At 41.5% G+C, this 24,984-nt stretch overlaps 1 protein-coding gene across 3 annotated transcripts in view; it reads left to right on the forward strand.

Moving 5' to 3' along the window:
* Positions 1-24,984, forward strand: part of cds1 (CDP-diacylglycerol synthase (phosphatidate cytidylyltransferase) 1) — a 453,066-nt gene that overhangs the window by 7,486 nt on the left and 420,596 nt on the right. For all 3 annotated transcript variants that reach the window (XR_007449507.1, XR_007449506.1, XM_049578591.1), the window contains exons 2-4: positions 16,313-16,470; positions 23,434-23,530; positions 23,725-23,822. Coding sequence is in view for 1 of the 3 variants with exons in the window: in XM_049578591.1 (XP_049434548.1) it covers positions 16,313-16,470; positions 23,434-23,530; positions 23,725-23,822 (353 nt within the window). In the remaining 2 variants the exon portion in view is untranslated. The remainder of the gene's footprint in view (positions 1-16,312; positions 16,471-23,433; positions 23,531-23,724; positions 23,823-24,984) is intronic.

The raw sequence follows: 24,984 nt of genomic DNA on the forward strand, positions 1-24,984 counted from the left end.
AATGTAGATTAACCTACCTCGTGCTAATCTCCATATTCCTACATAAAAATTACCTCTGCACAGGACCTCACACACACTTTGAATCCGTGAATAATAATAAGATAATTTGTCTTAAATATGGTTATAAATTATCATGAGAAAGGTTTTAAAAGCAGTAAATTTAAGTGTTTGATACCTGAAAGTTTACTCTCCACGTTGCAGCACCAGAACCATAGAAAATGCTCAACACTCCTTCATCAAGCGTTTGCAGACCAGTTGAGTCATCTACCTTACCTCCTGTTCACCTGCTCTAAAGTGTTTTTATTGTTTGTAAATTGAATGTGAGTGTTCTGGGGTTATTAAGAGATACTGTAATTTAAGAAGTCAGACATTATTTTAAATACTTTGTAATATGATCTTCATTTTCCCGTCCCAAATTGTGAGGCTGAGCAAAGGCAGTTTAAAAAGACAGCCTCTCTGTGGGGTCAGATGAGGTGTTTAGATGAAGATTATGAAATCATGTGTAATGTAAAACCATTAGATGTGTCGGTTGCATCATCACAGTGCTTTCTGAGCAGCACACACAAACAGGATCCATCCAGGTTCTGACTGACAGTATAATTCCCAGTGGATGCTCTTGAACTAAAAACAGACCGACTCGTGGAACTGAAGTGCATCGACTGCATGACACGCACATCTATATGTTTGTTTCTATTTGTTCCTTGTTACTGTCGCCTGGCTGTGTGACTGGCTGGCAGTTTGGTCATTCTGGCACATTGCCACACTCGACATCTCATTAGTGTCCCAACTTGTTTTTCCTCACCTCTTTTGAAGTCCATTTTTGGCCCTCAGCTGTCTGTAGGAAGCCCTCTGTCTCAACACACGAGACATGTGAGAAGCATGACTAGACAGAGTCAAACAGGGATATAGTGGAGGTTGAACCCTGTTAGCCAACACTTGTTTACATTGTTAGAAGTTTGTTTTGTATTGTATTGTATAATTATTATTAAATTATTACTGGCTCTGTTGCTCGAACTATAGATTGTACTTCCAAATTTTTATATGCCTGCCACCATGGACACGAAGAGAAGTGGATCAAAAGAAAGAGCCGCCCCTCTTTCTCCCTCAAACTCAGATCAAACCGTAAAACGAGGCAGTGCTGATCAAATTTAAACCAAGATTCGGTTACTGTATTGTGTATTTCTTGCCTCAAATGTCTTCAAAAACATATTTAAGTGCGCTGTTTTGCTGTTGCACAAGAATTTGTGAATAGGAAGTGGGCGCCATACTGTTTCCTGTATCGTAAAAACAGAGGCTGAAGTTACGGAGATCAAACAGTAACGCCTCGTTTCCAGTTATGTATGTGTACGGAGACTAGGTAACTGGAAGTCCATTCATTCCTATGGGAATCTGCGTGATATCTGATATACCTGCGAAACTCCTCCCCCTTCGGTATTTATTTCAGTCTGGAATTTGCCACAAGTACGTTAGAAAAATTTAACTTCTGTGGTGGAGTTTGGAGAGACTGCGTGACAGTATGCTAGCTAGGGCTGCGATGATTAGTCGATTTATCAGTGACTAATCGACTATTAAAATAATAGGTGACTATTTTAGTAGTCGACTAATCGGTTGTCTTCGGAGTCATTTTTCATAGAAAAGTACTATAAAAGTACCCCAAATTATTGCAGCTTTTTACATTCAATGTAAGAATGTTGACAGGAATGTATTCCTGTCAAATACGGCGGCCATAGTGCTTCGCGGCGCAAGGTAACGGCTTACTGGCGACGGAGAAGCCCGGTTCCAGGTCCAATAATTTTAATTCTTGGTGTCATGACTGCCCAGTAATACCTGGACAGCCGAGCCATGGCGGCACACAGGTATGTGAGGAGAGGAGAAACGAGCCGTTCGCATTTCTCTCTTTGTGGCAGGTAACGGTCCACAAACCTCACCGCACTTTAGGGACTGTTCGTTATTTATGAAGGGACTGTTCTTAACTTGTCAGGGGAGGAGGGTGGCTGGTTGATTTTTATTTTATTTATTTATTTATTTTATTTCGGTCCCCCCTATGTTAATCACTTATTGATGCCGTTTTTGAATAAGTGAGTGAATAAGTCAATAAGTAATTTATTCCACTGAAATATCATTGATGTATTATAGAAAAGTGATTTATCTTTTTATAATTGACAAAAGGCACATCTGCCTCATTTTTACTGTGGTATCGTGATACTACTCAGAACCATGATACTTTCACTGGTATCGTACCGTGGGTCCCAATTTTGGTACCATGACAACACTAATCTGGAGGGGGTTCATCTGCAAAAACTAATGAAAAACTAAACAACGGCATTCGGTATTCGGTACTCGGTATTTGGCCAAGCGTTTAATTTTATTCGGCTCCGGCCACAAATTTTCATTTCGGTGCATCCCTAATTTCTACTGTTCATTTTGAACTGACATCTTCATTTTCGTTTTTAGGTATATATTTCCATGGTACATTTGTCTTAAATGTCATTTTCAGTGGTATTAATAAGGTCTTAAAAAGTCAACACTTGTTTGTGCCTGTAGACATCCCGAGTTAGTTCCATCCTCTGGCTGCTAATAGTTAACGTTAACTAGCTCTTCTCCTGCTGATGTCAACACTGATCTGTAGTTCACAAGGTAACATTATCAGCGAAACAATAGGGTACATCCCCTGATGCATCGATAGTACGTTCACTGTGTCCCACTGCGAATATCGGCCAATACCAATGTTCAGTCGCTAAATTGGCGCATCCTTAATGTCAAGCATGTTTGGAACACTTTATTAGAAACCTGGAGTATTTGTTCCAGTTGTTACGGTTGTTTCTGAGAGCAGCACCATTCAAGTAGCATAGATGCTAAAACTGTGAGCTTCTGACTTCTAAGATAAATGCAATGTTGTCCATCAGGATTGAAAATATTTTGGTCATTTGAGGAAATGACCATGGAAAGAAAGAGTTTATGGGTCAAAGGAGATGGACGCTGATGCTGGGATGATGACTCACATCCAGTAGGTCCTATGTTTGGAAAGTACAAAGGGCAAAGCAGAAAATCAAATTATTTCTGGCATTTACTGTATTAAGATTGAGACTGGTTAATTACTGCACATCAGAGAGCACAGATGAGGCTATCATGTTCAGCCAGAGTTGTAGACTGGAGCCTGGCTTTGTTTTGACTTCCTTCTGCCAAAATCTTCAACTTGGCAGGATGGCAAGTCGCGAAACCTCAGCCTAGTTAACTAGCTACGTGTGAGTCCCTGTGACGTTTGTTTACAAGCTCTGATTTGCTTATAATAGGATGCTGTGAGCCTAATTTTACCACATGCCAGTATAACAATGCAGCAAAACATGTTTGTCTACCATGACTGTTGCTGTGATCCGCCCCAAGACACCATGAGAACATCGTTGGGCAACACTTGTGGATGTGTGCTGCAGTCCACCCTCAGACTATCAGAGAGCAGGAGAAATGAATCAGTCAAATGATGACGAATAAAAACTTTGGTTTCCTGTCTTCGTCGGCCAGTTTGAGGCGTTCCTAATAAGAAGCAGGCTGACAGGGTTTAAACGGGGATGAATCAACCCTGTCTGTGTCGTGTTTTGGAGGTTAAAGGTTCACTTTGTTGTGTCACACACCCGGCAGCAACACCCGGACAGATCATGTTCACATGAGGCGCACTTTATATAGTCACTGAAGAAAGCTAAGTGTTTAGTGGACTCCCACACACATATGTACACACATCCATTTATATTCACATCCTCCCTCTGTGCTGTCTCTAAGGCCAATATTTACTTTCATGAATTAGTCAAGCACACACATACACATACTCAGCAGTGTGTGTGTGTTGACCCGGTGATCTTCACAGTGCTGCGCTCCCTTCACGGTCCTGCGTACTGTTGCAGGGACAGTTAGCGGCTGCTCAAGACTCCACATGACAGTTGACCTTGGCGGGGTGTCTGCTGGTCGGCTGGCCGTCTCTAAAGCCTCCAGCAGCAGCAGCGGTGGTGGTGGTGGCAGCAGGACGTTTAACGCTCTACTGGTCACAGCGTCATTCTGCACAGCTGCAGTCAGAAATGTCTTTGGACAGCAGAGGAGTCTTAACTGCTCTACATTGGGGTGCTGCGTTCACATAACCTTGTTTATTTGGTGTTTTGAACCCCGAGCTGTTTGAAGTACATTAAAAAAGACAACATAGATTATAGGTAGGGATGCACAACAACATCCGCAGATAAAGGCTTTAAAATAAAATACTGGCATTGACCTGAAATGAATATTTCTGCTGATATGACTGGATGATGGAATTATGCGACTTTAATTAGTCAAAATAGGTGAAATTGGTCTTGGTTGTCAGAATAATTTCAGGGAGAGCATCATCTAGGCCTGTGAAAGTAGGATGGATTTTACAGCTTTGTTTGAAAATTTTACATTAATATGAATTTGGCCTTTGTTAAATGTAACTTGAAGGGGCAAAAAGCGAAATCATTTCACCGCTAGGTTTGCTGTTGTGCACTGCCTGTAGACCAAAACAAAGTGTGTCATGAGCCACACCTCCCTCTACCTCGGCTGCGGCTACTCACCTAACACAACCGTAACGCCCGACCCATTGCTGGGACCGAGCCGCTAATAACTCAAGCTCCGGACACTATCCCATGCTACGATTGTAACATTAAATTTAATTGAATCGACATAATGACATGTGCCTAATGTTACTGTAACACTAATTAAAACAGACATTTGACTTTATGTTGTTACTTAATGTTACCTGTCCAGGAGAAGAAGAGCTAGCTCTGAGTCAGATTGTAGCCCCTTTAGCTCTCACAGTGCTCTCCACCTTGGAAATGCAAGAACAATGTTAATCCGAGTTCTGTACCTTTCTTTATCCGACAACTTCTTCGCCAACAACCGTTGTTTCTTTAGAGGTAATGTCGGACCCTGGTCGTCTTCAGGTGAACGTTTTGTTCCGCTCTCCGCCATTTAGCTTCAAAAATACACGCTGCCATTGCTCACTGGCTGTAGCCTTTTATAGGGAGGGAGGGCCAAGGGCTCCGAGAGGAGGGAGGAGGCGGCGATTCACATGAACGTACATGAACGCACAGCCGGACCGGCTTGTAAACAAGGGGCTGGAGATCAACACAGAGAGGGGGTGTGTGACATCATGCTATCTCCAGAAGAAACTACACCTCTAGTTCTTCACATAGCGATTTTTTAGTTCCTTCAATCCAGAAATGATGAATTTCGCTTATTGCTCCTTTAAGTTGAAGTAGTTTTCTTATTTTGCTCAGTGAATGGGCAAAATGCATTGTATTTAATGTACGCATCTACCAATGGGCTATCACGATAGGCATAATAATATGTTGATTCCAGAACAGGAGAGACTGGATGCTCTCTGCAATTTGGTGTGGAAAAAAAGTGTATTTATTAGGGCTGCCCCCTAATAGTCGAACAAACGTTAGTTGACCACAAAGGTCATTAGTCGGCAAGATTTCATTGGTCGCTTAGTCGTAGAAAACAAAACAAAAAATCCCCCAGCAAACGTGAACCTCTATTAGGAGCGGCGCCTTGTCAAAATAAATCAAAATCTATATGACTGGACCATGTGGGAGTTTAATTTGAAAGGACAGACATCTTTCCTTTCTTCTGTAAATATTCAGTCTGATAAACACAGAAAAGTTGATCATGTTAGTGCAGGGCTACCCAGAGCTTTACATCTGTCAATAGGCCTACACACTTATAAACAGCTTCTGGAAGAAGATCAGCTCTGCACGCAGGATTTCATGCTATACAATGCTTGGTAAGGTTGGTTAGCAACCGCAGACGCAAGCAGTCGACGCAGTCTTGAAAGCTGGCACAAAAAAGGCACAAGAGTAGCACCCAGCGTTTTGAAGGCGGTCAAAGATGCGGCATGTGGTACCTGCAGTTATTACCGTCAACATTATTTTTGTATCAGATCAGAAGCTGAAGTAATTTAATGTCTGTTATGATGAGTAAATAAAGATCAAATAACTTCATGGATCTATTTCACATCATCACTACTTTTGTTGTGATTTTTTCTGTATTCATTTTTCTTCCATGGCATGCAGACATTGTAATCCAATCTAATACATATGCTGAATGTTAGTGAGTCATTCTGACATGCTGATTTTAACATGCATGACAATACTGCTTTAGATAATTGTGCAAAGAGTATCATGCTTATATGCTAAATGTTTCATTGGCATTCAGGTGAAACCACATCACAACACAAGGGTGAAAGTTGAAATGACCAAGGTGAAAGTCATGTCTGACAGTGTGAAGCTGAGCCTGACAGACAAAGCTGTCTCCAGTTCTCATCCATCCAACACTATTGATTTGTGTAATGATCAGCCCTGTCTCTCAGGATCACCTCTGGCTGCAGACCGTCGTGTCTCCTGTAAAATGGCTCGTTCTGCTTTGCGCTGCAGTTGGGTAGAGAAAGCTGTTGGGAGCTGAAAGTTGCTTCCAGCAGCAGTGCTACTTCAGGTCAATGTTTGTTGCTGATTAGCTTAATTCCTTGCTGCATGAGTGAGCTCGTGTACTGTAGGCGGTAGCTTACTCAGTGATCCTCTCCCCTGTGACCAGAGCCAGCTGCTGTCTGCTGGTCTGGACCTTACAGGTGTGTAGGCTTGTTGTTGTGCTCTGGTGAGAGTGATGCTTTGTTTTTTTCCCCTCAGTAGCAGCTTCCTGCTTCTGTTGACCTTTCCGGGGTAAATTAGAGCTGTTTCAATTAAGACTGGTTCGGACTGTGGTTTACTGCTCCCTGTTGGTTACTTTTAATCAAGCTTAATCTCCATAGATTCATTGGATGGTGGCGCGTTGCAGCACCAGTAACTGCACTGATTTAGGGTTCATTCACAAATGCAGGTGGATGTTTGTTGTAGTGGATGAAGTTTGTCGACTGAACCAACAGCTTGAGTCTGTTCAGAGATCCTGTCATTATACTGATGTTTAAACAGTAAACTGACAGAAACTGTAAACTCTTTAAAGTGTTTTTATTATCCTAAAATACAGCTGTGACCTCAGAGATCTCACGCATACCTGTAGTAAGAATCATCTCTTAATGCTCCTATTGTAATAGATGCTCCTGGTATTCTGGGACATCCATGCACTTCTCAAACAGACACACACAGTTAAATACAACCCAAAACAGGAAACGACTTTTTATCTGCAAGGCATGATGGCATGACTAGTTCATCCTCTCACTCTGAAACAGTCTGTCTATTATTAGGGCTGCCATCATGACGGGTGAAGGGAAAGTAACAGAAATGTCCCAAAATGAGCTCAATGAGTCATTGTGAGACTCGAGATCCCTCTGACGTGTGTAAATAACACATTTTTATAGATGTTTTTAAACCTTATCAGAGTTAAAAAACGACGCTGTCAATATCAGCCTTGGAGAAACAATCTAAGCGTACTGCACTGAGAAATGAAAGCTAGTGGAATAGAAGCTCGTATGGCTGTGCCTGTCCCACACAATTTAATTCTCTGCAGGCAGGTTTTGGTTATGTCAGGTAACTGGAAGAAGGATAAGAAAACGACATGTAACTGTTTCTTTAACTGATGTTTTAAAGTGCATGGGCAGCTTTTGAAAAGCAACCTGAAAACTTGTTGGTGAACAAAAGTAGGGCTGCAACTTCCAGTTATTTTCATCATCTATCAGTGACTACCACTTTCTCGTTTAGCTGATTTATTATTTGGTCCATAAAATGTCTGAAAATATTGAAAAATTCGCCACACAGTTTACCAAAGCCCAAGCTGATGTCTCTAAATTCCTTTTTTGTTTGTTCAGCAGTCCAAATCCTGACGTATTCAGTTTACTATCACAGAAAACTAAGCTAACTAGCAAATATTGGCAAAAGAGAAAGTGGAGCCACTGATTATTTGGGTATTATATCCGTTAAATACCTTTTTAAGGAGTTATCGTTTCTCAAAATGGTTTCTCAGAATTGTTGCAGATCAATTTTCCACTAATTGACTAATTTACTGATTGTTTCAGTTCCAGACAGAATTAGTTGCTACATACGAGCATTGATTTCAGATGTAGCTGCCTCAGAGGGCAGTAGAAGGTAGTGTTGGGTACTGAACCTGGCACCTTTTAAGAGCACAGATTGGACATAATTCAACTGGTACCTTTAATATTCAATTATGTTCAATCTTTGCCAAATTTAATGGATGTCCTAAAGAAAGACACAGGAGAATAAAGCACTGGTGAGCTAGCGAGATGCTTGGAGGATTGAGATAACTGGAAACTCCGATGGACTGATGAAATTTCATAACTAAGGGTGCTTTCACACCTGTTTGGTTTGGTTCAATGGAATTCAAGTTCGTTTGCCCTTTAAGTGCGGTTCGTTTAGGCAGGTGTGAACAACCTGATCAAGACCTTCTTGAAGAGGTGGTTTCCGACCTGGATGTGAAGCAACTGCAGTCACATGACACATTGTTTGGGTTAAACATGAGCATGTTACAGTCCTGGAGGATTATTAATGTGCACCTCCTCCTGTACTGCCTTAATATGCACATTCAGCACATCCAATGCATCAAAACATTGTTTTCTAGTTGGAGCCGCGCCTTGTTTTCAAACTGTATGCTTTGACTAAAATGAACAATGACAGCAATATAGTCCACGATGAGCAGCGCTAAAATCAACCTGCGTAGTTGTCCCTCCATTGTGACATTAGAAAGTGTCACATTTATCTTGCAAGTGTACTCTTCTTCAACGTTTGCTTTACTTCCTGGATTTTTCCCACATGGAAATTCTGACCAATCAAGAGCAGCTTTCTCACACAGGTATTTGATCTGGTCTGCTTGTAAATGCTGCCGTGAGAACACGAACCAACTCTAGGCAATTATACAACTTTGTGACAAAATAAGTCCCTGATTCAGACCAAAGGAGACGACTCTGGGTCTGAAAGCAGCCTAAGAGCACACCTGGGTGAGAACGCTGGGTTCAGACAGGGGGAGTAAGCCCCTTGAGGCACCTTGAAGTTGGGAAGCTGACTACAGAGCTCCGTTGGCTTCCCATCAAGCTGTGCCGATAGTTCAGTCTTTCTAGAAATAGCCTGGTATCACTGCTGTTTGTGACTGCGTCTTTTAAATTTATATACTTTTTCCACATAGTTATGAGTTGTGTCTAAACGGAGAGTGAGCCAGAAATGCAGATACACACAGTCACACACAAGCAAGTAGACAGATGGATATGGTCTGTGTGTGATCAGAAAAGAGCAGAGGAGCTGGCTTTCTTATTGAATGCAGCTTGTTCAAATGCTTGTTATTACAGAAAGAGTATAGTACTAATAAAAGCTACCGTTGGGTACCAATACAAAATTCAAGGTACCGGCAACGCTATCCGATCAACTGTGAACGGTACCCAACCCTATTAGTAGGTGTTTAGACCAATAATAGCCCTACAGTGCCTGTGTTGATGAGGCACGTTGCTTCAGGTACTCGTGAGATGAACATGGTCACAGTGTGGACGAGGCTTGAGCTGCTCGTCGCTCGTCACCTGTCCTCTTGTCTGATCCTGTCCCCTCTCCTCCTCTTCCTCCCGCCTCTCTGCAGAGATGGCATTAATAGCCCGGTGGAGGAGGAGCAGGACGAAGAAGATAGCGGAGGTGAGCTGAGCTGCAGTGACAGTCACTCTGCCTCATGCTGTCTCACCGACAGCAGAAAAACATTGACATACTGCAGAAGGTCAAGTTTCAGATGCACCACCTGTGCTCATGTTTAATTTCATGCTCTGTTAGCAGTGTTTTCTTTTTGTATTTACCGGTGATGATTACAGGCACTCTGACCTACCTCTCGTCTGAACCCATGGCATAACTTGGATTGTTATCACACAGATTTGCATCATTATTTGAGGTGCTTGAGTGTGAGATATTTACACAGGCGTGGGCATACTTTGCTAACTAAACAAAACATTAACAGTGTTTGACAGTTAAATTAACAAGCTTGAGTACATTCAGCCAGATTAGACCATAAAACTGTGACGCTCTGCATGTAACACATTGGTGCGTGTGGAGTTATGTGCTGACTGAGCCTCGAAGCTGAGGCCTGCTCCATGTTGCAGAAACATTTATTGAACTGTAGACGAACTGTATCAGTTAAACCTCAGTGAGAAATACCATCGGCCACCAGTCACTGGCAGGTTTTAGTTTGCCTTCTCTGCCAGCCACTTTATCAGGTATCAGGTTGTCATGGAAGATCTGCTGTTAGTAAACACTTAGAATAGTGACAGAAGTAGAACAGTGAAAGTGATACCTGCATTTATAGTATTGGCTACCATCCCCAAGCAGTCTGCAGTGGCTGTCCTGCTTTGGGTTTCGTCATTGTTGCATACATGTAGAGGTAGCACAAGCACTCCAGACTCTTGTATTAACTTTTCATTAAACACAGCTTACTCACCCCTGCAGTCTGTACTGTGTATTAACCCATTAGCTGCCAATATCCTGCTTGTCTATGCTTTCATTTCTGATTCTCTTTGCATTTTACTTAAAGTTACATTTGATCAAAAATCCATGCATTGTCCAGTTTATGAAATATGAGAAAATGGGAAAGAGCCCATAGAGAAGTCTCGAGATCGCTTGTTTAGTCTGACTAACAGCCCAAAACCCAAAGATAATTCACCTACAAATAGCAGTGTGAATCACCAGAGGGCCCATGATACAATATTTTTCAGATGTTAGATGCAGAACATGTTGTGATATGCTGAGTGTTGCGATCAAATATATTGCTATATGTTGTGATTTTTTACCTGTTTTGAACTGCAAATTATGTCCCCAAAGGAAAACTTTGTCAACATCTGTTTTATCTAATAAGGTAAAGTTTTTTAAGTCTGTTAATCTCACTTCGGTCATTTTTATTCCGACAATATTTTAGCTAGTGGACTGAAAAAAGAATTGATCATATTATTTTAGTAGGCTACCAAAAGTTTTAATTTTTATTTGTAATATTAATAATTTAGTTTTTGCTTGAAAACAGACACGAACAGTTAAGAATATTTAAATTTAACTAATGGAAAGTGAGGAGAAACCAAGCAATATGCATACATTATTCACAAGAACATTGGAATTTTGCACACAAAATCTTGTAAGATCAAGGAAAGAATGATTTATAGATTATCAAGCATGCGCATGCAGCTTGGCAATAAAAGTACGGCGGAGTGCAATAGCTTGTCAAGCTATGTAAACACATTAACCACTTAAAGGCTCTCTAAGTCTTCCTAAGCTTGAAAAGTTTTTGTCATACAGCAAACATCTCCTCGCGATCCGCTAGCTACATGTCCTCTGAATATGCTGTGAAAAAGTCCGGTCTCTGTAGGCAGCTCGGCAAGCTCTGCAAATGGCAACAAAAACACTTCAAACACAATGGAGCTAGCTCGCATTTTAGCCTCATTGTAGCCTGTAGCTCTAACTGCCTCTTTGGGCACCGCGTTCACGTGTGCGTGCTTGCGTGAGACCGTGAGACATGGGCACCGCGTTCATGTATTTGTGCTTGCTTTCGCTGGTCTCGTGCTGGCTGGTTGGTGCAGCGTGGACCCAAATGTTTTTGTTGCCATTTGTGGAGCCTACAGAGACCGGACTTTTTCACAGCATAGTCAGAGGACATGTAGCTAGAGGATCGTGAGGAGATGTTTTCTGTATGTGACAAAAACTTTTCAAGCTTAGGAAAACTTAGAGAGCCTTTAAGATCACGAATGCTATCTAAGCTTTGACAGATGGTGACTGACTTCCAAATCCTTGTGTTATTAGTCAGTGTGTAGAAGACTTTAGCAGGTAGCCCGATATTCAGTGACCAGATATACACACACATGAGGTGCAGCTTCTGCAGTGATGCAGGTGTTGCACAGGTCCATCGTGGTGAAGAGGGAGCTGAGCTGGAAGGCACAGCTTTTGATTTACTGGTCCATCTACGTCCCAACCCTCACCTATGGTCATGAACTCTGGGTAGTGACCAAAAGAATGAGATTGCTGATACAAGCGGCTGACATGAGTTTCCTCCATGGGGTGTCTGGGCTCAGCCTTGGAGATCGGTTAAGGAGCTCGGACATCTGGAAATAGCTCGGAGTAGAGCCGCTGCTCCTTTGCGTCAAAAGGGGTCAGTTGAGGTGGTTTGGGCATCTGATCAGGATCCTCCAGGGCGCCTCCAGTTGGAGGTGTTTCAGGCATGTCCCACTGGTAGGAGGCCCCGGGGCAGATCTAGAACGTGCTGGAGGGATTACATATCTCATCTGGCCTGGGAACACCTTGGGGTCCTCCAGGAGGAGCTGGAAAAAGTTGCTGGGGAGAGGGACGTCTGGGGTGCTTTGCGACCTGGCCTCAGATAAGCGGATGAAAATTAATGGATGGATGTGGTGCAGGAACCTAGCATGTACACCAACTGTGTTATCTGTGGTCATGTAGAGAATGTCAAATACCACGACATAGACCCAGAGTCTGTGTCTTGAAATAAGAAATACTCGCTACCCTAAGACAAGACGAGGCTGGTAACAGTTTTCATTCAACGTTTAAAGCCTGATAACTCTGGATGGCTGAGGCAAAACACCACTTCCATCGCCAACATGTACATATTTGACGTACACTTTAAAAGGGTCTGTAGTTTTATTTGTAAAGATCAGGACACAAATGTTTCCTCCATCTTCGTCAGAGCTACATTAACTACCTGTACTGTTGTATGATGATTAGAATGAAAACAGGTGTCCAAGTAATATATGGTGTCAAGTGGCCAGCTAAATTCAGCATCTAGCTTGTGTCTGGTGTCCACCTAGTGCCATGAATACTGAAAAGAAAGCTGGTTATTCTTTGCTTTTTCAGATATGTAAGTTACGCTGCCAGAGAGGACCCTGTACTGTAGCTTTCCACTGTTTCAGTCTGCAGGCTTTGACGTTTCCTCATTAAAACCTGAGTAGAAATCTTCAATTACACCTCTTCTCTCCTGAGCTCCAACACCAACTCAAGTGACCCTCTCTGCCTCAGCCCCAACCTGCTCCCACTTTCAGCGCTTTCCCAGCTAATTACGACGTCTGACCAGGATCACAGACCTTATTTCTAAATGAAAAGCTCTCTGATTTAACCCTGATGCTCCCGCTGACCGTATTTAGGTATGTTTGAGTGAAAGTAACCATGAAAGGAAAAAAATGTCCAGTAGCATTAGCGAGCCTCTCAAGTGCAAAAGGAAACTTAATCTTCCACAATTGGTGTGTGAGCTCAGGAGGAATTTCACTGGGCTTTAAAAATAGCCTCTTTTGGGCAGAAAAAGCTTCAGCGCTCCAGTCGCCGCTTTGTTACATGATAGGACATCAGTGGTGTTAACTCAAGAACAAAAGTGTCTGGCTTTATTTCTAGGATGTCACTTTGCTTACTTATTAATGACGTTAGAGTGTCTGAAGCCGTGTCCACACTAATGCTGCTAAATCTGAAGATACATTATGCTCTCTCTTCGTCCTCACTGAGCCAGCATTTTAATAAAACACAGTGCTGATATGTGACTTTTAGAAGTATAGCATATGTTCTTCTGCTTAGCAACAGCAAGAAAGATGCCAAGTTTGTGTCTCCAGATCACGCTTACAGAGGTCGTTTACCATGCATTCATGTAGCCGATCATCAAGATATTTTGTTATACTGAGGGCACAGTTTAATTCAGTAATTAATTATTATTTTTAAATTAAGGTGAGGTCTTTTTAAATGCTAGAAAATGAGAGAAAAATTTGTTTAAAAAAATACAAATGTATAACCTGATTTTCAAAAGCACAGCAGGTAATTTTGGGACTGTGGTAAATGATTTACAGTTAATAAGTATTTTCTCCCTATTTTTGTGTTTACTTTTTGTCATATGATGCATGTGTGGAATTCTAATTATGACTGGAGGACTGTTTACTGTAAAGTCTTGTGAACTTGTTGGAGAAGGAACGCTGCAACTTCTGGACGTTTGAGACGCGTACACAAAAAAAATCCACGTTGAAACAAAAAGAAAGAGGAAAAAAGGTGAATTTTAGTTGAGACTGGTAAAAAATAAAACGTCAAAGCTGTGTTTGCAAGTAAAGTAAGTCAGTGTTCTTAAATGAGACTACATTAAAGCAGGAAGTGAAACAATTTAATGTAGCACTCATTCTTGAGAACTGTGACACACTTTTTTTTAAGGGTTTTTTGATTTTTACTCCTCAGTTAGGCTAAGAAAATATTTTTTAAAAGATCACAGTCTTGCTTATTAACTCTGGTCATCCTCCCATATATTACATATATTATAAATATATTATTGTTGCAAGACACACAAGGAATATTAGATGAATGATTTAATTTTTTCTTGAGTAGCATACATAATGAATGTCAGAGCTAACAGCTGACGGAATTGATGCCTTACAGAATAATAAAAAAAAAGAGTTATATATTAATTAATTTCACAGTTGTCTTGGTAAGCAGAAGAGTATCAAAGAGTTCTCTTACTGCTAATCAACTGACAAAATTTTTAAACAATAAATTATTATGTAGGGCTACAGAGTTGACCTGTTATAAGTGAGACGCACTCGATAACAATATTAGTTAATTAATTTATCAAAGAAGTACAAAGCTTATCCGTACTTGAGCAGCATTTCCTCCTTTTTGGAAACCAGGAAATGAGACCTTAGGATATAGCTAAGTCCTTTTTTTTGCCTGATTAAATTGTGTTTTTGTAGAAATGTGATGGAGTAACAAAAATCTGGGACACATCTTTACAGGTCCATCATTTTCACACAAAAAAATACATTTTAAAACAAAGAAGATTATAGCAGGACATTTTTTACATCCATGTTATCAGTACTGTTAATTTTAGATTCCAAAGACTTTTTATATATTTTTTTAAATATTTTTTATTGGCAATTTAATAAAGATATACAGAGTATAAATAAACAAACACAGAGCCAGTAAGCACAAAAAGAAAACCCCACCCACCTATCAACACAAGAACAAACAGAGAAAGCCAGAACAGTTAAATTAGCCCCAAAAGAGAAGAAATAAAAAAGAGAAACGACGAAAAATTAATTAACTTGTGTGACACAAGTCGGGAGTATAGTGTAGATTTCGTCGGCTTTTAGCACATTTTTTAATTGTTTGAAGTTGTGAAATCTTGTTTTGGACAAGGGCGTTTTCTGGCACAGATCAAGTCTAGAAGTTAAAAAAAAAAAAAGAAAGCAGATCAAAATCTTTAATAAATCATATTTATTTCACACATATAAATCCTTTAAAAATAATGTTTTACCCCAGAAACAAACAGTGTGTTGATAAGTTACGAACAAGAACCCCACGAGGACCCCACATATGATGATGAACAGGCTTTTATAAAGTGCTTTCTGTGCTCTCTGTTACTCTTTGTATGTCACATGTCTGTGTTGTCAATACAGGATAGAGGCGGCGTACATGCGACCGTGGAGGCTGTGTCTGTTTACTGGGTTTAAATCCAGATTAAAGATGCATTAACACCAATAAAGATGTTTGCCTCCCGGGCAGAAGCCTGTTAACCTGTCGACACCAGGTGTAGACTTTCAGCTCAGTCATGCTCCAACACTAATCCTCCTCCTTCCTGAGGAGAAGCGAGTCACACTTTCTCCTTTTATGGACATTCTGAGGGTGTTTTTTGGAGCTTGAAATATGTTGATTATTATGTTTAAATATAGTAAAATATATAGATATATTTCAGAACAGGTCACCAGATAAACAAGTTTGATGAAGGCATCAAAATACTGGAAGGGTCTCTTTGTTTTTGTGGCAATGTCAGTCAAACATCAAGATACATTTGGGAAGATGTTCATGGTGTGGGAATATGTCTTTAATTATAAACAAGTAAGATGTTTGAGAGTGAGTAGGAACCTCCACTCTTATAGTTCAAATCTATCAGATATCATGAAGGATAATGAAGTCACTCATGGTCCGATGGTTTTGAATCCTGGAGGCTGTCTCTGATGTAAACCGAACAAACACACACACCTGCACATCCACTTGCAGACCCACTTGAACCCCAGCCAAGCGTAGAGGACACATGCATCAGCTCTGTAGTCTCTGGCCTAATTAATTATCGTCTGACCGCTCCTGCACGCCTCCTCGCAGTTTAGACTGGAGTCTGTTTGACTGCCTCAACATTTACATGTCATTTGCATCTCAGAAGAGCTCTCAATTTACGTCTTATTTTCCTTGTCTTGATAGGATGCTGTATTCTTCTCCTCTGCTGTTATCACCTCGTGAACACTGCTCTGCTGTCTGCCTGTGTGTGAAATGAACGCCGACTATCTTTAGTCTGTGTTTGAATATCTGTGTGTGTCTGTGCGCCCTGACAGGAGGCGGATGGCGATGACAGGCTGGGCTTGCCAGTCGACGCAGAGGGAGAGGGTGACGGTGACTCCAAAGCAGACACTCCAGATGTTCCTCCCTCCACAGCAGACACAGACAACACTCCACAATGTTTGAACAAAGCTCTGGAGGGCCTGCCGCCCAGGTACACACCGCTCACACTCAGATACTCACGAGAGGTGGATGTTAGCAGATTGCTCCTCCTGGAGTCGTCACTGCTTAGACACTTCTCAGCAATTACTTGTGATCCTGGCACTCTGCTGTGTGGCTGGATCAAGCTGCACAGATCTATTAACATTTAGCACTTAGCCTTACTAGTCCGTGTTTATATATTCTCATGAGAGTGAATTTCAGCTCTGCAGGCTTTGTCCAAGATGGTAGCACGCCAGGAAGAACAAATTAACCAGGAGCTCCAGATAAGAATAAATGTTTATACTTCAGACTAACATTTAATAATGGAGTAAATCATCTTACATTTCCTAGATAACAACTAGGCCAGTATGCAAACTTCCACTGCCACAGGGCTCAAGTTCTTAGTTTTACAGAAATGCAAAACAGGGTCCAACATGTGCGGGTCAGATCTTACTGATTTCATTTAACTTGGACCAAAGAAGCCTGAGGTCTTGTTCAAATGTACCTCAGCCATAATGTTGCTGTAACAAGCCTTTTGCCCTCCATCATTCATGAAAAGACCCTGACAGGGTGATTGATCGTCTTTCCTGTGTGCATGTAGGTTAATTGGACCAGAAATAGATTCTGCAGAGACGTCTGAACATGCTCTTACTAATGCACGGAAGGAAATGCAGTTGCTAGTGAATTTGCAGCTAACCACAGGACTTATATTAGTTCCTTTCCCACTACACAAAAAATACACGCTAACATCTGGCTTTTGTAATCAGCATTCACGTCTGAGTTGGATGACTCTGTAGCCGCCATGGGTATTCATCAACTCCGATCAACAGTGATGGAAATATGACACCTGCGTTGACGTGTTCATTTTAGCCCCGTTGCCTATGTGATGCAAGGACAAGCCATCACAAAATACTGTCTGTCTCCGTCCCAGCATCGCTCAAACACTTGTGGCTGCGCTGATTTGTCTTTCCATTACAAGTTAAAACGTGCAGAGCCAGAGGTGAAACTGGTCCAAAAGTGCGCCCACCTGCTGCCAAATGGGTAACGGTGACATCTCGCCGACTGCAGCCAACCCCCATTTAACCCCCCCTTTTCCCCTGAAACAAGCGTGTGTCAGTGACTCAGCTCACGTCTATCTGCAGGAGACTAGAGAGAAAGATGTTATTGAAAGTCTTTGTGTTCAGCTCTTAGTACTTCTTAGCTTCTAACTGAATCTCTTGGTTTAGAGTTTAGTTTCTTTACCTTAGATATCTGTTTTAATTTACTGTTTCACATTCGCTTTCAGTTGTATGAGTCATGTTAGATTACTGCTGATGAAAACCCAACATTTTACGTTTAAGCAGATGTGTGTAAAAAAGGGTTTCAGTCTGCACCTAGTTTGAGAGGGAATCTGAATGAGTTAGAAATACAAAGAAGAACCACGCTGCACATGCTGCTTACTACTGTTTACTAACCTGGTTTCTGGCCCGTCCTTGACATTTAACGAGGCACATCAGGAAAAAAAACCCACACACAGAATGGTATACTGTCTGCTGCAGAGCTGGAGTCTTAAGCCCCTTTTACACTGCCAGATTTTCTGCGAATGTTGGGCTGTTTTGCCGGCATGCTGCGAGCGTTTAGACACACAGATCCGGATTGGCGAGTTGATCTGAGGTGCCCAATTTTCCGCCTCGTAGGGTAGACATATTGGGGGAACCTTTTTGGTTTAAACAGACCGAGGTGCCCTTCCGCAACAGGAGGGGCTGTTGAAGACTTGTGGGAGGAGCTGTTGATGACGCCGCACATGCGACCCACTGGCGGTGGATAAACAGGAAACAGCTGATAGCAGGAATGAGCAGCTAGTAGCAAGAGGGAAACGCAAACCTGACAGACACTGTAAAGATGAGCAACTGGGGAGACAAAGAATTGCATATGGCAGTATGTCCAAACAGTCTTCCTTTTGTAACTAAAATAAAGATGAGATTCTCTGTCCAGTTGCAGTTTTCTGATACCGTATGATAACCGTCAATTTTTGTACCACAGCATACCTCGAAATGGGTATACTGCTGCAACCCTAGTCCACACACAGGTAGAATTTCACAACATTTGACCAGTGACTGCTTGTGATTTTTTTTTTTTTTTGGTTTATTCCCTCTCTGACTTTAATCAAAAATTACAGGCTTATATATTTATATTTCTGAAACTGAACCAGTGCTCTCACTCAGAGTGATTCACAGCAGTAGAACAAGTAAAGCATGTCAGGATTCGACCCTACAATGGTCATGTATATCTGTACGTAAACACATCAGTGACATAATAACACATCGTGGTGGTTAAAATAGCTTATAGATTTTAAGATGAATTAGCCAATGAGGCAGTTTCCCTTGGTCTAAACACCTACAGTACGTTATTAAACTGTCACACACTGATATATCCAAGTGTTTCTTAAACACCTGAAAATCTTGTTCTGAATAAGGTGTGTTGACGACTTGTTGTGTCAAGTTTTGTTGGTGCTCAGGTAAACGGCATGTTGTCCTGCTTTGTCCTGAAGGAAGCAGCCTGTTTGGTGCACACAAATCTTCTTAAAAACTGAGGAAATGTTATTTTCTCTCTTGATAAGTAAAATATTTCACCCTTGCCGTCTCCTTCACATTTTGATATCTGTACTTACAAAGATTAATCGTCATTTAAGGAGTCATGTGGCAAAGTTACAAGACAAAGCACTTGAGTGCCAGAACTCTGTCTGGGATATGCAATGCAGGCTGGAGTTAAAACATTACCCAGATCATCATTAAAAGAACTATTCGTACACAGTTTACGTTCTTGAAGTGTGGAAACGCTTCTTGCCAGCACTTGAGGATTGTCACACTTGGCATTCTGTGCCAGTTCGAGCCAGCAGCACCTTGAACACCGACGAACGACGTCCTGTTTTGATATACAGATGAGAAGTGGAGGGTGTGACCAATGAGTGACGGCCAGGTCACAGGGCTTAAAGGCTCACAAGGAGGGAAGCACTAATCCTGAGCACCATAGGAGCCGGTGTGCTGCAGAGAGACGACATGTGGACGAACAGACTGCAGAGGAAAAAGAGAGAGGCAGGGGGAGGGGGAGAAAGAAAGGACAAAGGACAGGATAGAAATTAGGAGAGGAGAGAGATAAAGAGAAGCAGATGGAGGGATGGGGACGATGTAGTAAAGATAAGGAGGAGCGACGGCAGCAGATGGATGGAGCAAACAGAATTACACTGCAGAGGAGGATGGATAGATGGACTTGAAGGTGAAGAGAGGAGGAGGAGGAGGAGGGGAGGTAGTTTTAGAGAGAAAGTGAGTGATGGTGTGATGAACAGAGGGAGAGAGTGTGAGCTCACAGTGCTGAGTGGAGGCAGCAGCAGGTTTTTTCATGATGCAGCTGTTTTGCTCCTCCATTCATACAGCAGCAGGCAGCAGGCTCTCTGCCCTGCTTGGCTACTGTGCAGCTTTTAGCTCTTTCCTCTCTTTTGTTTTGCAGCAGGCAGTGCAGCAGTTTGCCTCACAGCCACACGCACCGCATGACGTGGGGTTAAAAACACTCCAGAGGAACGAGGCCTCATTACAGCCATGATAGTGTAGAGGCACAGGTAGTACTGGACAGGTATCACAGGTAGTACTGGTCAGGTACCACAGATATTACTGGTCAGGATCACAGGTAGTACTGGTCATGTATCACAGATATTACTGGTCAGGTATCACAGGTAGTCCTGGTCATGTATCACAGATATTACTGGTCAGGATCACAGGTAGTACTGGTCATGTATCACAGATATTACTGGTCGGGTATCACAGGTAGTCCTGTTCTTGTATCACAGATATTACTGGTCAGGATCACAGGTAGTACTGGTCATGTATCACAGATATTACTGGTCAGGTATCACAGGTAGTACTGGTCATGTATCACAGATATTACTGGTCAGGTATCACAGGTAGTACTGGTCATGTATCACAGATATTACTGGTCAGGTATCACAGGTAGTACTGGTCATGTATCACAGATATTACTGGTCGGGTATCACAGGTAGTCCTGGTCATGTATCACAGATATTACTGGTCAGGATCACAGGTAGTACTGGTCATGTATCACAGATATTACTGGTCGGGTATCACAGGTAGTCCTGTTCTTGTATCACAGATATTACTGGTCAGGATCACAGGTAGTACTGGTCTTGTATCACAGATATTACTGGTCGGGTATCACAGGTAGTCCTGGTCTTGTATCACAGATATTACTGGTCAGGTATCACAGGTAGTACTGGTCATGTATCACAGATATTACTGGTCAGGTATCACAGGTAGTACTGGACAGGTACCATGGGTAGTACTGGTCAGGTATCACAGGTAGTACTGGTCATGTATCACAGGTAGTACTGGTCATGTATCACAGATATTACTGGTCAGGATCACAGGTAGTACTGGTCTTGTATCACAGATATTACTGGTCGGGTATCACAGGTAGTCCTGGTCTTGTATCACAGATATTACTGGTCAGGTATCACAGGTAGTACTGGTCATGTATCACAGATATTACTGGTCAGGATCACAGGTAGTACTGGTCTTGTATCACAGATATTACTGGTCATGTATCACAGGTAGTACTGGTCATGTATCACAGGTAGTGCTGGACCAGTACCATGAGTAGTATTGCCAAAATGATTTGATATTAAGTTTGGAGGATTAATTACCGTAAGCTTTATAGCTACTAACAAGGGGTGTAAATCACCAGTTTCATCACGTCATGATATTATATTGATTATTTGGACAACGATAAGTTATTTGCCGATATTACAAAGTCCGTCATGATATGAGTTCGATTCGATGTGATGTAGGCGCCTGTGGTCGATATGAGACGATATGAGTCATGGATTACTGCCACCAGCAGGTCAAAGTGTTCAATCATCCTGTATCTGTATGATTGAGTGGCACCACATTTTGTACAGCTCTTCATGATGCCCATTCCCATTTGTGGTTCAGAGTGAAGTCTCTGCAATTATTTGATGGATTCACATGTAGTTTGGTACACGCATTCATGTCTCTCTCTCTCAGAATGGTAAATACCTTAAGGGTCCCTGCAGTTTTCTTGCAAACAAACAAAAGTTGTGTTTACATTGAGTGTTGCTCCTTAAAGCACATATCCTTGAGGTCTGACAAATATGGTTTGAGTGCATGTTCCTACTCATAAAACTCAGAACCAGTTTTTTTCCTAAAATTTTAAAACCTGCATCGTTTACTTTCGTTTTTGTCCAACAAAAGCAGGAAAAATAGGACCACTCTTCCCAAGTACCGCCTCACAGAGCTGCTAGCATTGCTGTAGACTGTGAATCTCTTCTTAGATCACCAAGGAACATGAATTCAAAATTAAAACATATTTTCATCTTGAAAGCTGCTTCCAGGATACTGTGGACACTTCTCCACAGGATCTCTGGGTTTTCAATAGAGCGTACTGGTCATTTGACACCGTTAAAAACCAACCAGCAACTATTACCATATGTTGTCCTCTTTCCTGACATTGACAAATGCCTCAACCACAGCCTTTAGGCTTCCTCTCTTTCATCACTTGTGGCTTTAACTCCACAAGTTAGCTGATCTAAATAAGCATGTCAGCCCTGTCAATTCAATACTGCTACCATCATTTCATGGCTCTAATGTTGGATTTGATGCATATTTTATACAACCGTGATTCCAGAAGTTTGACACATATATTTAGTACAAAGGCTAAATGTTTAATGTTGAAAGTGATAAACTTTATTTCTTAATATACACTCATTCTGAATTTGATGCCTACAACACGTTGGGACAGGGGCACGTTCACCCCTGTGTTACATCACCTTTTCCTTTAACCAGTCTATGTTACCGTTTTGGAACAGAGGACACCAACTGTTGAAGTTTCGAAATTGACATTTCTTTCACAAGATTCACAAAAAGGGCTCCCCAAAATATTTAAGATTGTAAAACTGTTTGTGTAGAAAATGGGCCAAAATCCCATCTGAACTCTGTGAGAGATTAATTTCTTCATACTGGAAACATCTTGATGCTGGCTTTGCAAACAAAGGCTTCTCCAAGTGTTAAATAAATCAATGTTAAAAAATGTTCAGTCCTTTGTTTCTTGGGTCATCCCACTTTATCGCACATAAGTTTTATGGGTTGAAATGTTAACAGTTTCTTTATCAGTGTAGTTTTATTGAGGTAATACCAAGGTATGCTCTAAAATCCATGTGAATAAACTGCAGTGGAAATATTTGTAATGAAAGAAAAGTATTTAATGCCGCATCCAAATAAGTTAAAAAATAGCCGCCCACAGACGCCATAATGGGAGATATGATGAACTCACTGTCTTTGGTTTAATTTTACTCACTGTTTCATGATCCAGGTGCTTTGGTTGGTTTTACAGTTGATTGATTTGCTGGATGTATGGAGAGTTGCAAGATGATGGTATGAACTGGTTGTCTTGAAAAAATGAGAACAGAAACCCCTGAACAGACATTCCCGAAATAAACAGGCCTTTACAAAAACAAAGTTCAAATCTATGGGGTATTTAACGGCTTCACCAAACAATCAAAACTAAGATTAACCAAAAAACACGGCGGTTAAAGACTGTAACGCCGAGGCGTCTTCCACGCTCTACACTTGCTTGAACCAGGTCAGGTGATGCATTAGAGTGACTCAAAAAATAATAGGTAACTAGGACTTGCTAGAAATGGCTCTGACAGTGTTGAATAATTGTTTTCCCCACTGTATGTTGAAAAGGATTTGCAAATCATTCTGTTTTAATGCACATTATATACAGCGTCCTGACATTTTTGGTATCAGGGTTGTTATTGGAAATATAGACATGGAACCAGACAGTGAATAATAAATCTGTGTCGTACATTTCACTCTCTATCTCACTTTGAATGACAGCTCAAATGAACCATAAATGAATTAATGAAATATTCATGTAATGTTGAGGAAGCTTCTTCTCTCCACAGATGGAAGAACTACTGGATACGAGGAGTTCTGTCTTTAGCCATGATTTCGGGCTTCTTCCTCATCATCTATATGGGACCTGTCACTCTTATATTAGTGGTAAGTGACAGTGACTGATACTGGAGATATCGAGCCATCTATCATGCTGTCAGTTGTTTTTTTGTAATGACTTTTATTATTTATTATGTCTGATTGCTGAAAAAGAGATTTTATCAAAAAGTACTGACTCAGTTTGTTCCTCAGGCCTGAGCTCGTTAATCATATTTCTCCTCCGTTCCCATCATGTGACGTAGGTCATGACTGTCCAAATCAAGTGTTTCCAGGAAATCATCACCATCGGCTACAGAGTTTACAAATCCTATGAGCTGCCTTGGTTCAGGACACTAAGCTGGTAAGGAGAATGGATTTCACAGTGAACAGCAGATACACTGAAGATGTACTGTGAACAGAGCCTTAACAGAGTAATATTGCAGTATTCTTACTCTGATTTAGCTCATGTCTTGCAGTGGCAGTGTGTTTTTGAATGGTGTTTTTCTTCTGAATGACGATGGTGCCATTTTGTGACCACTGTTTTACTCATACAGTTGACCTTTTGCTAAGCCCCGCCCCTTTGTGATAGTCTGACAAGCTGTTGGAGTAAGCATGGAGCCCACACTGTAACTAACTGCACTCCCTGAAGAAATATTATCACATTTTTGGAAAAAGTGATTCCAGAGAGAAGCAGACAGAGGGATCTACAGTCTGTGTTTGAAGGATATATCCAGGATGTCAAACTGACTCAGCAGCAACAACAGGTTAAAAATACAAAGATAGTTAGAAGCTAAAGCCGAACTATAGGCTACAGATCACAGTGTAAAAGTGAACCACCACATCACTGCTGATCGCCACACAAGACAATGAATATAAAGGGAAACTTTGCTGATATTGAACCAGCTGTGTGGCATCACAGTGTGTGCACATGAACCGGGACCTCCGCCGCCGGATGAGCAGGGATCTCATTCATCTGCACACTGGGATGACACACAGCTGGTTGAATATGAGCAAAGTTTCCCTGCCCACTGGTTCCTGTACAGCAGGGTCAGTCTTTGTTTTGTTGTTTATTAAATAGCGATGATGTGAAGATGATGAGGGACACTCCGCTGACACCGTCTTGCTTGTATATAAAAAGGTTTATTACAAGAAGTACAGCATCAAATCAAGCACCTAGGAAGCCTGAGAGAGAGTTCGAAGCGAATATGAACAGCTCTGCCTAATGGCTCAATTTACCCTGCATATATAGGTTTGTTGTTTTGATGAACTTTGAGACAAAATCTGACAAGTCACAGAGAGACAATCTAGATGGAATCCAACCTTTCACCTAGCTTATCTATCCTTGACCTAAGCCATGATAAAATTTTGACCTAGGCCCCTAACTGATCATATAAGACCCTGGTCATCACATAACATGTGGCACGTCAGATACTACAGTTTCACTGTTATAATCATTAAAAGCAAAAGCAGCATGTGTATACATTCAGTAGGCTATATCTTCAGTAGCTAGCTAGCTAACCCTA

This window comes from Epinephelus fuscoguttatus, linkage group LG6 (assembly GCF_011397635.1).
Source record: "Epinephelus fuscoguttatus linkage group LG6, E.fuscoguttatus.final_Chr_v1".
Classification (NCBI taxonomy): domain Eukaryota; kingdom Metazoa; phylum Chordata; class Actinopteri; order Perciformes; family Serranidae; genus Epinephelus; species Epinephelus fuscoguttatus.